The sequence below is a fragment of the Myxine glutinosa genome, chromosome 8 (assembly GCF_964187855.1).
Source record: "Myxine glutinosa chromosome 8, kmMyxGlut1.1, whole genome shotgun sequence".
NCBI classification, from domain to species: domain Eukaryota; kingdom Metazoa; phylum Chordata; class Myxini; order Myxiniformes; family Myxinidae; genus Myxine; species Myxine glutinosa.
The window spans coordinates 14,291,541-14,308,112 of NC_136268.1; the positions used below are offsets into that span (position 1 = coordinate 14,291,541).

At 37.2% G+C, this 16,572-nt stretch overlaps 1 protein-coding gene across 1 annotated transcript in view; it reads right to left on the reverse strand.

Moving 5' to 3' along the window:
- The window catches only part of LOC137432196 (xanthine dehydrogenase/oxidase), a 296,924-nt gene that overhangs the window by 104,749 nt on the left and 175,603 nt on the right, over window positions 1–16,572 (reverse strand). The window contains exons 17-18 of the mRNA XM_078782822.1: window positions 12,422–12,544; window positions 6,876–6,975 (exon numbers count right to left, since the gene is read on the reverse strand). Of these exons, the coding sequence (XP_078638948.1) occupies window positions 6,876–6,975; window positions 12,422–12,544 (223 nt within the window). The remainder of the gene's footprint in view (window positions 1–6,875; window positions 6,976–12,421; window positions 12,545–16,572) is intronic.

The following is a 16,572-nucleotide window of genomic DNA, read 5'->3' on the forward strand; positions in this document are numbered from 1 at the left end:
TCTGTGGGAGGGAGAGGGATTGGGGGGGGTGGGGTGGGAGGGAGCAGGAATGGGAACCGGGGAAAGGGGGGGGGGGAGGGTGGGAGAGGTATAAAACACATGGATACTGCTCGGACTTCCAGGAAAGAAGTCAGTCTTTCAAAAAAGTGGATTTGGGGTGAATTAACGGGGGTAGAAAAGATCAAGGTTTTGGATGGGGGAAGATAAGAGATGGTGGTGAACAGCTGTCTGAAAGACAAACACCAGAAAGAGATTTGACCAGACGCCACCAGGAGGAAGGAGACATTTGGAGGAGACATTTTGATTTGGAGGAAGGAGACAGGTTTGAGAGTTCAGTCTTGAGAGTAGAGAGATATTGTTTCCTGACTTAAAGATTTCTATGTGTTTTCTGTTTATGTCTTGGTGTTTTATTTGTTTCTCTTATACGAGCCTCGACTTTGTATACAAAAAAAGGATTTTCAGTAATCTTAACTGTCTGCCATTAAATATCTCACAGTGGTAAATACACACTACCATATAAGGTTCATTCATTCACGCATGACGTTTTATAAAATTATCTTACTTGCTGGACAAGGCAAGAAATAAATGATATACGTGGATTATAGTGACATTACACACAGAATATGAGATTGACAAATAAACACAGAATATGAGATTGACAAATAAACACAGAATATGAGATTGACAAATAAACACAGAATATGAGATTGACAAATAAACACAGAATATGAGATTGACAAATAAACACAGAATATGAGATTGACAAATAAACACAGAATATGAGATTGACAAATAAACACAGAATATGAGATTGACAAATAAACACAGAATACGAGATTGACAAATAAACACAGAATATGAGATTGACAAATAAACAGAATATGAGATTGACAAATAAACACAGAATATGAGATTGACAAATACACACAGAATATGAGATTGACAAATACACACAGAATATGAGATTGACAAATAAATACAGAATATGAGATTGACAAATAAACACAGAATATGAGATTGACAAATAAACACAGAATATGCGATTGACAAATAAACACAGAATATGAGATTGACAAATAAACACAGAATATGAGATTGACAAATAAACACAGAATATGAGATTGACAAATAAACACAGAATATGAGATTGACAAATAAATACAGAATATGAGATTGACAAATAAACACAGAATATGAAATTGACAAATAAACACAGAATATGAGATTGACAAATAAACACAGAATATGAGATTGACAAATAAATACAGAATATGAGATTGACAAATAAATACAGAATATGAGATTGACAAATAAATACAGAATATGAGATTGACAAATAAATACAGAATATGAGATTGACAAATAAACACAGAATATGAGATTGACAAATAAACACAGAATATGCGATTGACAAATAAACACAGAATATGCGATTGACAAATAAACACAGAATATGAGATTGACAAATAAACACAGAATATGAGATTGACAAATAAACAGAATATGAGATTGACAAATAAACACAGAATATGAGATTGACAAATAAACAGAATATGCGATTGACAAATAAACACAGAATATGAGATTGACAAATAAACACAGAATATGAGATTGACAAATAAACACAGAATATGAGATTGACAAATAAATACAGAATATGAGATTGACAAATAAACACAGAATATGAGATTGACAAATAAACACAGAATATGAGATTGACAAATAAACAGAATATGCGATTGACAAATAAACACAGAATATGAGATTGACAAATAAACACAGAATATGAGATTGACAAATAAACACAGAATATGAGATTGACAAATAAATACAGAATATGAGATTGACAAATAAACACAGAATATGAGATTGACAAATAAACACAGAATATGAGATTGACAAATAAACACAGAATATGAGATTGACAAATAAACACAGAATATGAGATTGACAAATAAACACAGAATATGAGATTGACAAATAAACACAGAATATGAGATTGACAAATAAACACAGAATATGAGATTGACAAATAAATACAGAATATGAGATTGACAAATAAACACAGAATATGAGATTGACAAATAAACACAGAATATGAGATTGACAAATAAATACAGAATATGAGATTGACAAATAAATACAGAATATGAGATTGACAAATAAACACAGAATATGAGATTGACAAATAAACACAGAATATGAGATTGACAAATAAACACAGAATATGAGATTGACAAATAAATACAGAATTATGAGATTGACAAATAAACACAGAATATGAGATTGACAAATAAACACAGAATATGAGATTGACAAATAAACACAGAATATGAGATTGACAAATAAACACAGAATATGAGATTGACAAATAAACACAGAATATGAGATTGACAAATAAACACAGAATATGAGATTGACAAATAAACACAGAATATGAGATTGACAAATAAACACAGAATATGAGATTGACAAATAAACACAGAATATGCGATTGACAAATAAACACAGAATATGAGATTGACAAATAAACACAGAATATGAGATTGACAAATAAACACAGAATATGAGATTGACAAATAAACACAGAATATGCGATTGACAAATAAACACAGAATATGAGATTGACAAATAAACACAGAATATGAGATTGACAAATAAACACAGAAAATGAGATTGACAAATAAACACAGAATATGAGATTGACAAATAAACACAGAATATGAGATTGACAAATAAACACAGAATATGAGATTGACAAATAAACAGAATATGAGATTGACAAATAAACACAGAATATGAGATTGACAAATAAACAGAATATGAGATTGACAAATAAATACAGAATTATGAGATTGACAAATAAACACAAAATATGAGATTGACAAATAAACACAGAATATGAGATTGACAAATAAATACAGAATATGAGATTGACAAATAAATACAGAATATGAGATTGACAAATAAACACAGAATATGAGATTGACAAATAAACGCAGAATATGAGATTGACAAATAAACACAGAATATGAGATTGACAAATAAACACAGAATATGAGATTGACAAATAAACACAGAATATGCGATTGACAAATAAACACAGAATATGAGATTGACAAATAAACACAGAATATGAGATTGACAAATAAACACAGAATATGCGATTGACAAATAAACACAGAATATGAGATTGACAAATAAACACAGAATACGAGATTGACAAATAAACACAGAATATGAGATTGACAAATAAACACAGAATATGAGATTGACAAATAAACACAGAATATGAGATTGACAAATAAACACAGAATATGAGATTGACAAATAAACACAGAATATGAGATTGACAAATAAACACAGAATATGAGATTGACAAATAAATACAGAATATGAGATTGACAAATAAACACAGAATATGAGATTGACAAATAAACACAGAATATGAGATTGACAAATAAACACAGAATATGAGATTGACAAATAAACACAGAATATGAGATTGACAAATAAACACAGAATATGAGATTGACAAATAAACACAGAATATGAGATTGACAAATAAATACAGAATATGAGATTGACAAATAAACACAGAATATGAGATTGACAAATAAATACAGAATATGAGATTGACAAATAAACAGAATATGAGATTGACAAATAAACACAGAATATGCGATTGACAAATAAACACAGAATATGCGATTGACAAATAAACACAGAATATGAGATTGACAAATAAACACAGAATATGAGATTGACAAATAAACACAGAATATGAGATTGACAAATCAACAGAATATGAGATTGACAAATAAACACAGAATATGCGATTGACAAATAAACACAGAATATGAGATTGACAAATAAACACAGAATATGAGATTGACAAATAAACACAGAATATGAGATTGACAAATAAACACAGAATATGAGATTGACAAATAAACACAGAATATGAGATTGACAAATAAACACAGAATATGAGATTGACAAATAAATACAGAATATGAGATTGACAAATAAACACAGAATATGAGATTGACAAATAAACACAGAATATGCGATTGACAAATAAACACAGAATATGAGATTGACAAATAAATACAGAATATGAGATTGACAAATAAACACAGAATATGAGATAGACAAATAAATACCGAATATGAGATTGACAAATAAACACAGAATATGAGATTGACAAATAAACACAGAATATGAGATTGACAAATAAATACAGAATATGAGATTGACAAATAAATACAGAATATGAGATTGACAAATAAACAGAATATGAGATTGACAAATAAACACAGAATATGAGATTGACAAATAAACAGAATATGAGATTGACAAATAAATACAGAATTATGAGATTGACAAATAAACACAGAATATGAGATTGACAAATAAACACAGAATATGAGATTGACAAATAAACACAGAATATGAGATTGACAAATAAATACAGAATATGAGATTGACAAATAAATACAGAATATGAGATTGACAAATAAACACAGAATATGAGATTGACAAATAAACACAGAATATGAGATTGACAAATAAACACAGAATATGAGATTGACAAATAAACACAGAATATGAGATTGACAAATAAACACAGAATATGCGATTGACAAATAAACACAGAATATGAGATTGACAAATAAACACAGAATATGAGATTGACAAATAAACACAGAATATGAGATTGACAAATAAACACAGAATATGCGATTGACAAATAAACACAGAATATGAGATTGACAAATAAACACAGAATATGAGATTGACAAATAAACACAGAATATGAGATTGACAAATAAACACAGAATATGAGATTGACAAATAAACACAGAATATGAGATTGACAAATAAACACAGAATATGAGATTGACAAATAAACACAGAATATGAGATTGACAAATAAACACAGAATATGAGATTGACAAATAAATACAGAATATGAGATTGACAAATAAACACAGAATATGAGATTGACAAATAAACACAGAATATGAGATTGACAAATAAACACAGAATATGAGATTGACAAATAAACACAGAATATGAGATTGACAAATAAACACAGAATATGAGATTGACAAATAAACACAGAATATGAGATTGACAAATAAACACAGAATATGAGATTGACAAATAAATACAGAATATGAGATTGACAAATAAACACAGAATATGAGATTGACAAATAAACACAGAATATGAGATTGACAAATAAACACAGAATATGAGATTGACAAATGAACACAGAATATGAGATTGACAAATAAACACAGAATATGAGATTGACAAATAAACACAGAATATGAGATTGACAAATAAACACAGAATATGAGATTGACAAATAAATACAGAATATGAGATTGACAAATAAACACAGAATATGAGATTGACAAATAAATACAGAATATGAGATTGACAAATAAACAGAATATGAGATTGACAAATAAACACAGAATATGCGATTGACAAATAAACACACAATATGAGATTGACAAATAAACACAGAATATGAGATTGACAAATAAACACAGAATATGAGATTGACAAATAAACAGAATATGAGATTGACAAATAAACACAGAATATGAGATTGACAAATAAACAGAATATGAGATTGACAAATAAACAGAATATGAGATTGACAAATAAACACAGAATATGAGATTGACAAATAAACACAGAATATGCGATTGACAAATAAACACAGAATATGAGATTGACAAATAAACACAGAATATGAGATTGACAAATAAACACAGAATATGAGATTGACAAATAAACAGAATATGAGATTGACAAATAAACACAGAATATGAGATTGACAAATAAACAGAATATGAGATTGACAAATAAACAGAATATGAGATTGACAAATAAACACAGAATATGAGATTGACAAATAAACACAGAATATGAGATTGACAAATAAACACAGAATATGAGATTGACAAATTAACAGAATATGAGATTGACAAATAAACACAGAATATGAGATTGACAAATAAACAGAATATGAGATTGACAAATAAACACAGAATATGAGATTGACAAATAAATACAGAAAATGAGATTGACAAATAAACACAGAATATGAGATTGACAAATAAACACAGAATATGAGATTGACAAATAAACACAGAATATGAGATTGACAAATAAATACAGAATATGAGATTGACAAATAAATACAGAATATGAGATTGACAAATAAACACAGAATATGAGATTGACAAATAAATACAGAATATGAGATTGACAAATAAACACAGAATATGCGATTGACAAATAAACACAGAATATGAGATTTGTTTTTCATTTGGAGCACCTGTGTGTGGTTGCATCATTTATGTAGGTGCTGGAACTGCATTGGATTCCATCTCAGCCAACCATTTATCAGGGCAGGAATTTGGATTTTAATCAGTGTACCAGGATTTAACCAGAACACTATGGCCTACTCCTTATGAAAGATATCAGCATCTTCAATCTCCACCAGCAGATACGAGTAAACACAATAGCCGGCTTAACATGCCCATTCAAGGGATTCACACCTCGGATCACAACTTTGTGAAACAAGTGCTCGGATGAGAACACCAAGAGTAACAAGACGAATGTACAGAAACTGAATATTAAAATTGTTTTCCACTCCTAACAATTTTTCATGCTTATGTTTTTCTTTTTAACTTTATATTTATATTTTCTGTGTACATACCTATAAATCATCGATATGATATCTAGAAAATAAAGGTATAACAGTTGCTTTCTTTTTCTACCAAAAAAACAGGTTTTATCAAATGTTGTAGTTTTCTCTTGTATTATGAGTTGTTTTTCCGACTTCCTACCTTCTAGCAGGTGTTCACAGTTTGCAAATCCTTCGTCCACATTCCCATTCTCTAATGTCAATCCCTCCACTTCGTAAAATGACTCATTCTTGATGGCGTCCTATACAGGTGATGAAAACAAAGATCAGAGTATAACTAACAGTGATTGATAAAAAATACATAATGTTAAACAATAAAATTTCAAACCTGAATGTTTGCAGTTGGACAAAACCTCGAGGTGAATGTAATTCTGCAGTTTCTATCTTTATATTTCCAGTCCTGCATATAATTTCACGATGTTACTTTCTATGTCTACTTAAATTGATGATGATGAGCTCGTTTTTGCAGCAGTGAAGTCTTAAAGAAAGTTTTTAATCATTCCACTTGAAGCAAATTAAAGGGAAAGCAAAATTGAACTTTCACACTGAGAGTAAAAACAAAAAGACAATAAGACGTCATGCAGATCACGGTACTTGCAAAATCCACCCTCCTCAAAATAAAAAGTTGCCATGGATACATCAAATAGTCCACTTCATTAAAATTAAAGTTGATGATCTTAATCAAAGCTCAGGTCAATCGGGTTAAAATTGATGATTGTTCAGATGAAAATTGATGATTTTAGAAGTTTGACCTAGTGTTGATCTTTGACCTTTTGACCGCTAAATAGTTGCATTCCCAATTCAGTGAGGCACTATGCAATTGCTGTTTAATTTTCAAGTCAATTGGATGAAAATTGATGATTTTATAACTTTGACCTTGAGCTGACCTTTGACATTTTGACCTTAAAATAATTTGTTTCCCAATTCAGTGAGGCACTATGCAGTGACCAATTGACGTGGCTATAAAGGCAATTTTTGATTTATTGATTAATCAATTAATCGATTAATGACTTAAATGATTAATTTTAAAAAAAGTTACAGATTCGGATGAAACGGTGGTGGATTATGTATTCTATTAGCCAACTGATTAATTATTTAATTATTTAATGACTTGTTTATTTAATTTCGTTATTAATATTTTTTTTGTTTTTCTCATCTGGGCAATATCTCAGTCACCTTTTGAGCTCGGACGCTGATATTTGGACACGATAGTGACAAAGTAATGTGGCTACAAAGGATAAATTTTTATTTATCGATCAATCAATTAATCGATTAATTATTTATTGAAACTATGACTACTGTTCATATTCAAAAACTGACAATTCATAGAAAGTCATTATGTAACCATCAGATGAAAAAAGCACAATGAAGCAAAAAAACTTGTAACAATGGTGAACATCCAAATAATTGTGTGCAGGCAACATTGCCGACGTTGGTCCATAATTGGTTGTGAAAATCATGTGATGTTTTATAGCCAATTATAGATACACAAGTGGAAAACGTGTCTGCCTCCAAATAAAAAATGGGAAATTCACAAAATTTCATGAACAATATGAGATACAATCTCAGAGTACGCAAAGTAAAATATTTCCAAAATTTGTGTCTATTTTCTCTTCAACTTTTTGTAATGTTGATATGCTCAATCATACCATTCAGTACAATCGTCAAAGTCTCATGGCCTTTTTACCTGTGACATTTCGCAGGTCGACAGGAGCTTTGTGTTGATGTCATCATTGTTGTTGGGGGTCCTTGTTTGGGTCGGTTTTTGAAATGTGCACCTATTGGTCAAAAAGCTGCCGGACCACACCAACATCTGTCGCTTGAGTCCACCCACCATAGCACAGAGACGAAATGATATGGCTGCCACCTTGGTTTTCTGGTGGACCTAACACATTAGGCCTGTTCTGATTATACACTGCCCAGGTTGTTGCATTAAATTTCCATTGGCTTTGTTTGGGTCCAGTGTTATTCACGATGAGGAATCCCGAAAAATCTAATCATATGTTGAATAATAGTAAGGTTTAATCAAGGCCGTCAGAAGGCACGGTACATCAGAGCGCACGGTAATCAAGCATTACGTTACGTAATCAAGCATTAGGTTACGTAAACAAGTGTTGCGTTACGCAGATTACTAAAAACAATAGCGTTTTTTGAACGACCCCACATTGGGGTTAAACAATCTGTGATTGTGTGCCAAATCAGCTCATTCTGATATAACCTTGGGAAGGGTGACATGGATAAGAGGTGTCAATTTAATTTTTAATAGCGCATTAAATGTGTGTTTCTTAATCACACTGTTCATCTTTTATGAGTGCTTTAAATACGTGTTTCCCAATCAGCCTGTTACCAGATTTTGTCGCAGGTTGTGACCACAATGCGGTCATGCTTTATAATCCAATGCATTTGAGAGAAAATAATTCTCTTGTGGTACAGCTCAGTGCCTCTGCTTCCTTAATATCTCTTCCTGGTTACTCCCTCCTCCAGTATGATAGACCTGAGCCTCGTCCTTGAGGTGGGGTTGCTATCTTTATCAAAAACTCTCTTCCTCACTCTTCCTGCACTGCCCTCTCTCAACCCCACCCCCAGGAGTACCTGTGGCTACGGCTTCCTCTCCGCTCCCACCTTTTGTTCATATGTGTGTTGTACCGTCCTCCAAACAGTGATGACTCCATTTACATTTTGCTGTCTGACAACATGGACCAACTTCTATCTACTCATCCCAACTCTCTCTTCCTCATATGTGGTGACATCAACTATCATCATGCCAGCTAGATGGGTGTGGGTACCTCTCTCACCTGCCACGGCACCTCAGCAAAGGACTTCTGCGACCAACTGTGACTGACACAATCTGTCAATTTCCCGACCCGGACCTCAGTCAATGGAGGGTCTTCTCTTCTAGACTTGATTATGACTAACTTCCCTGCAAATGTCTGCTGCTCTTCTTCTGCTCCAATCGCTTCATCTGATCATGTGCTTGTTAAAGTGGACATCTCTCTGGTCATTCTCAGAGAGCCTCCTCAGCATCGACGAGTCTGGCATTTCACTCAGGCCGACTGGCACGGTCTTCAAGCAGCCATAAATCATCTGGACTGGTCTCCCATCTCTAATGCCTCTGACATCAACTCTTCCTGGGAATTCTTCCAAAGCAAACTGCTCTCTCTCATGCACAGATTTATCCCATCTAGTCTTTTTTTTTTTTTTGTATACAAGATCGAGGCTCGTGAAAGAGCTAATATTAATCACACAAAAAGTCAAACCGACACATAAAACACAAAATAAGGGGAGCGGTAGACAAGATGGGGAGAGAGGGGGAAGGACACAAACACAACATTTGAGAGCAGGGACATCGAGAGAAATGTGGGAGGGAGCGGGCTTGGGGGGAGGTGGGAGAGGTATAAAACATATGAACACTGCAAGGACTTCCAGGAAAGTCCTCCAGGAAAGGAAAGTCCAGGAAGTGTTTCTTTAAAACAGCAGTTAACCACCATCTCTTATCTTCCCCCATCCAAACCTTGATCTTCTCTGCCCCCGCTAATTCACCCCAGATACACTTTTTTTTTTTTTGGAAATTCCCACTTCTTTTCTGGAAGTCCTTATATATATATATACATATATATATATATATAGGGACTTCCAGGAAAAAAGTGGGAATTTCAAAAAAGTGTATCTGGGGTGAATTAGCGGGGGCAGAAAAGATCAAGGTTTTGGATGGGGGAAGATAAGAGATGGTGGTGAACAGCTGTTTTAAAGACCTGGAGGGAGGAGTGAGATTGAAGGGAATGGGGGAGTTTGTTCCAGAGGTGGGAGAAAAGGGGAATGAAAGAGTGAAGGTGAGCAGAGAGCCTAGATTTTGGTAGTTTAACCATAAGAGGGATGCTGGCAGATCTTGTGAGACCTGTAGGAATATTAGGGGGAAAGAGCACAGAAAGCTGGGGGAGCATAGCCGGAGAGGAGTCGGTGGAAGACAGAAAGACCACCAACCTGCCTGCGGTGATTGAGTGAAAGGCCCTCAGAGTTAGCTTCATCGCAGGAGATTCCAATGATTCTGAAAGCTTTGGTTTCAACAGCGTGAAGCCGAGCTAGGTGTGAGGCAGGAGCACCAGCCCAGAGAGGGCAACAGTATTCCATTGAGCTGCGGATGAAAGCCTTGTATGTGGTGAGGAGCTCAAGTGTGCCAAGGAAGGATTTCGCACGACGGAGGATGCCCAGTCGGCGACTGGCTTTGGAGGCCAGCTTGGAAATGTGGTTTTCCCAAGAAAGATCATGGCAGAAAGTGAGACCCAAAAGCTTGAGTGACAGAACTTCTTGGAGAGGATTATTCAGAAAGTAGATGGGAGGGTTTTCCAGTCGGTCTTTTCGGAGAGACATAGAAAGAGTGTGAGATTTGTCAGGATTGAAAGACATGTTCCACTTGTTTGAGCAGTCTGTCATTTTGTCCAAGTCTGCACAGAGTGAGGGGGGCTGTAGACTGCCGATCTGACGGATGAGGAATGGAGCGGCAGATAGTGGAGTCATCAGCAAAGAGATGGAGAGGATTTTCCAGAGAGTCGGAGAGATCATTGATGAAGACCAGAAATAGCACAGGGCCCAGAACACTGCCTTGGGGAACTCCAGCCTGAACAGGAGGGGAGATGAGAGAAATCCATTCAGGGCCACACGTTGCCTACGACCAGAGAGGAAGTCCGCAAGCCACGAGTGGAGATTTCCATGGATACCATAGGAGGAGAGTTTGGTGAGCAGAACGGGGTGCCAGACCGTATCGAAGGCACGTGATATGTCAAGGGAGACAGCTGTGATTTCCTGTTTGGCATTGAGGACCTCCATCCATTGTTGAGATAGCAGAAGCAGCATGTCCAGAGTAGAATGACCCGGTCTGAATCCAAATTGATTATCGGAGATCAAGCCATTGGAGAAGAGGAAGGATTTGATATCCAAAGCAATGATGGATTCCATGACTTTGCTGATAATTGGGAGCAGGCTGATTGGTCTGTAGTTGCAAGGATCTGTTTTTGCACATTTTTTGTGTAAAGCGGTAATGTTTGCTGATTTCCAAGATGCTGGCAGATGATCTTTCTGTCTTCTCCCGACTCTTATCTGACCTATCTCCACCTGTTCTATCTGTGCTGTGTCCCCCAAACATTCCTGCAGGTCACACAAGATCCGCTAGCAACCCTCTTCTGGTGAAATTGCCAAAATCAAGACTCTCTGCTCACCTTCACTCCTTCATTCCTCTTTTCTCCCGCCTCTGGAACAAACTCCCTCACTCTCATCAATCCCACTCCGCCCTCCAGGTCTTTAAAACAGCTGTTCACCACCATCTCTTATCTTCCCCCATCCAAAACCTTGATCTTTTTTACCCCTGTGAAAACACCCCAAATCCGCCTCTTTCAATCGCCAACTTTTTCCTGAAATTCATTGTAGTGTTCATTTGCTTTATGCAGTGTACCCCTCCATCCTCTCCCAACCCTCTCCCTTCCACAGATCTACTGACGTCCCTGTTCTCTTATGCTGTGCTTGTGTGCTTACCTCTCTCCCCTCTTGTCTCCCGTTCCTTTCATTGCATGTTTTATGTGCCTGTGCATGTTTTCATGTTCAATGTGTTAGCTCTTCTACGAGCCTCGATTCTGTGTACAAAAAATCAAAAAAAATAAAATTAATTAAGTTATTAATTGATGGACAAGCTCTCACCTCAATAGTGATGATGACTGGCTCGAGGTCGGCATACGTGACTTGCACCTCAGCAATAGCCCTCCGTGCCAGTTCTGCAGAATCTGCTGCTACAGCTCCAATAACTTGGCCCACACAAGTTACCTGGTTGACATAAAGAATGGTGTAAATGATATCCATAAATAATAATGTGTGATACATTTTAGGTAGGTGATATGCAGCTCTTTTATTTAGGCCTGGCCTCGATGAGGACGACATAGTCTCTGCCTGGAGCCTTCTACATATTTAAAAATAAAAAATTTTTTTTGCAGCAAAATGCAATTTCTGTTTCAGAACCAATTTAACATCATCCATCTTTACAAACAAATGTAAATAAATCCCATCCTATCTGCCATAACCACCAAGACCCTTGTACACTGAATCTTGCGATGAGGAAGTGTCTTTCCAACAGCTTCATCATGGAAAGTTCACCAGATCAAGAAAGAAGTCACTTTGCAAGGTTCACACCAAGAGTGTATCCATCCTCAAGTTAGCCAGGAAACATTATCTGGCAAACCTGATGATGAAACTGTCCAAGCCGCATCTTTACTCAAAGTCTTGGTTTCCCCCAGTCAAGTCTGTCGCTCCAACCCCTCCCTCATCTGAAATGCCATTCCAGCTGACTTTTTTTTTCTATGCATGGGCTAAGGCTCATAATGGAGCTGACAAACACACACACACACACACACACACACACACACACACACACACACACACACACACACACACACACACACACACACACACACACACACACACACACACACAAACGAGACAAACACTTAACTCAGCCACTGAGCTTGAGGGAAGTGCCGTCACTACTGTTACTTCCTGGGATACTCTGGGTACCAGCGATGCCCACTCAGACCACAGCAAGGAAGCAGCAAGTACCATTTCTAAAGTCTTTGCAGCAAACCGGTCCAAACCGGATGGTTGTTTTTTTAGGAGACACCATCTCCTTACTGGATGGCCGTTAGTTGGCTCCCTACAGGAGATCATCCGCCCATTGTCAGGTGTTGTTTTGGTCCTGGCAGGGTGTCACGGTCACCTCCCCACGAGCAAAGCCAGTGAGAGGTGTCGGTTTAGTCGCCGACAACCCCACCATGTGGCAGGTAGCACTGGGTTACCTGTTACCAGTGACAGTCCCAAAAGACTGGCGTGACCTGACTTCATTCAAGATACGACAGAGAGTCTAAACTCAGCCTTTGCCTCCCCATAGCTTGTGCACACAACTCATCAATCTCTTTTCCAAAGCTCCCCCCTCATCCCCACTGCCTCCCAAACACGTTTTCACCTCCCAAAAAAGTAGAGAACGTTCAGACAGCTTTGACTTTGCTCAGCGATGGGAAGTCATCAAAATCAGTGGCACTTCTGCAATCCTGTTGTGCTGCTCTCGATTTTCCCCAGACAACTCTCTTCTGCCAGTCCGTCCCCTCAGGTCGCCTTCTACAGAGCAAACATTCATTGCGACAAACAAGGTGCAACTCTTCGATTTCTGTTGTAACAAATCTTTCCTGGTAAATATTCACTTCTCACAGACTACAAATGCCTTTGCCCCTAGATCCATCGAGTGCTGCTCCCCTTGTAGGTTGGTGCTGCTCGTTTTTACAACTCTCTCCTGGATGCTGTGGAATTAAAATCTCAGCATCATTGGTATCTCCCACAAAGAGGAAGAAGCACAGACCCTCTGCTCTATTTTCATCATGGAGACCTTTATGGCTTCTGTTTTCCACCTCTTCTTGCTGCCTTTGCTTTTACATCCTTACCCATTCCCTCCAAGTTGCAGGTGTTCTTCCAGCAACCCTCTCTTTGTGACCTTGTAAAATAAATTCTTATTGCTCACCTCCACTCCTTTGTTCTTCTTTCTTCCGGCCTGGAGAACCTCCCTATATAATTGTTTGACATTTACGTGAAAACAAGCCTTCTAACATTATGTGATGGATGTTAAAGATCCCATGATGTCTTTTGATGAATACGTTAACCCGCAGGACCCGTCTCTGAACATTAGTTACCTGTTAAACATCATGCAGTAACTTTCGCAAAGAGTCGGCGAGTTATTGTTGTCATCCTGAAAAGATTCCTCCAGGAAGCACTACACTAGCAGGAGTGATGCCCGTTTGAAATGCCGCTACCAGTGGGCCGAACGAGTCACTGACTGATGGCACGATGTCCCTATGATACGAATGACTAAACGTTATCATTTATAACTTCATTAACCTTCCCTTACCTCTCCCCGCATACTCGCAGGTTACTCCGTTTGTCTTCCTCTTCACTCTCCTCCACCTGTTGGTTCATCTCCTCATGTCACGTATTGTCTCATTGCACAAGCACAGCTAGTGTGTTGTTGCCTCTACTCTATCACCTCTTTATTCCATGAGTCAATACTTTATTTACAAAGATAAATCTATATATTATATAAAAGAGTTTTTGTTTGTTTGTCTGTGCAAGCTAATCTCCTGAACGGTGAAAGATAGGAGGAAACCTCCAATGCAAAAAATGTCGGGAAGGGCCCCAGGAAGGTTTTAGGCTAGGTGGCGAGACCGGTCGAGGCCCACCTCGCCGGGCCAGGCCCATTTCGCAATTAAAAGCTGAGCTTCTACCGACTCCTCTCTGGCCTTGCCCCCCCAGCCCTCTCTGGGCTCTGTCCCCCAAATATTCCTACAGGTCGCACAAGATCTGCCTGCAACCCTCTTATGGTTAAACTGCCAAAATCAAGACTTTCTGCTCACCTTCACTCCTTCATTCCTCTTTTCTCCCGCCTCTGGAACAAACTCCCTCACTCTCTTCAATCCCACTCCACCCTCCAGGTATTTAAAACAGCTGTTCACCACCATCTCTTATCCTCCCCCATCCAAAACCTTGATCTTTTCTACCCCCGCTAATTTCGGTCCCCTTGTGTTTTATACTTCTCCCCCCCCCCCCCCCCCCCCTTCCCACGCCTCCTGGCCCCAAGCCCTCTCCCTCCCACACTTCTCCCTGCTCTCAAATGTTGTGGTTGTGTGCTTCCCCTTCTCTCCCCATCTTGTCTTCCGCTCCCTCTTTTTGTATATTTTGTTTGTCTGGTTGATTCGTTTGTGGAATAAATGTTAGCTCTTTCACGAGCCTCGATTCAGTATACAAAAAAAAAGAAAAAGAAAAAGCTGAATTATAGTAGTCAATCTTCAACGGCCGTGGGTAAAAGCTGAATTATGGTAGTAAATTCATTCAAAAAGAACCAAAAATGTCGGGACGGGCCCCGGGAAGGTTATAGGCTAGGTGGCGAGACCGGTTGAGGCCCACCTCGGCCGGGCCGGGCCCATTTCGCAATTAAAAGCTGAGCTAAATTATAGTAGTCAATCTTCTACGGCCGCGAGTAAAAGCTGAATTATAGGAGTAAATTCATTCAAAAAGAACCAAAAATGTCGGGACGGGCCCCGGGAAGGTTATAGGCTAGGTGTCGAGGCCACTTCGGCCAGGCTGGGCCCATTTCGCAATTCAAAGCTGAGCTAAATTATAGTAGTCAATCTTCTACGGCCGTGAGTAAAAGCTGAATTATGGTAGTAAATTCATTAAAAAAGAACCCGGGCAACACCGGGTGCTTTCAGCTAGTTAATGTATAAAACCGGCATATACTGGCCATAAATCTGCACACACATTTTAACTTTCATTCAATCAAAGTCAAATTCCAATTTGTTTAATTTCATTCTTATTTCTCCACTCAAGTTTTTAAAAAGCCTCAATTTATTTCAAGGTAGATCAACCAATGTGTAAATATTGACGTATCAAGGCTGTTGAATATGAAAAAAACTTTGTACTTTAAAATTTTGCCAAAGACCCATTAAAGCACAGCTATTGATGAAAGAAGGAAGTTCTAAAATCTTTGGCTTTTCAATGATCTTTTATCTCTGTCCAAAAAAAAAAGATCAGGATGTGCTGGTTAATTTATCAGACTCTTTTTTTTGACAAGTCACAATACTCTCATCCATCATCTTTCTTTGATGATCAGGATGTGCTGGTTAATTATCGGACTCTTTTTTGATAAGTCACAATACTCTCATCCATCATCTTTATTTGATGATCAGGATGTGCTGGTTAATTATCGGACTCTTTTTTGATAAGTCACAATACTCTCATCCATCATCTTTATTTGATGA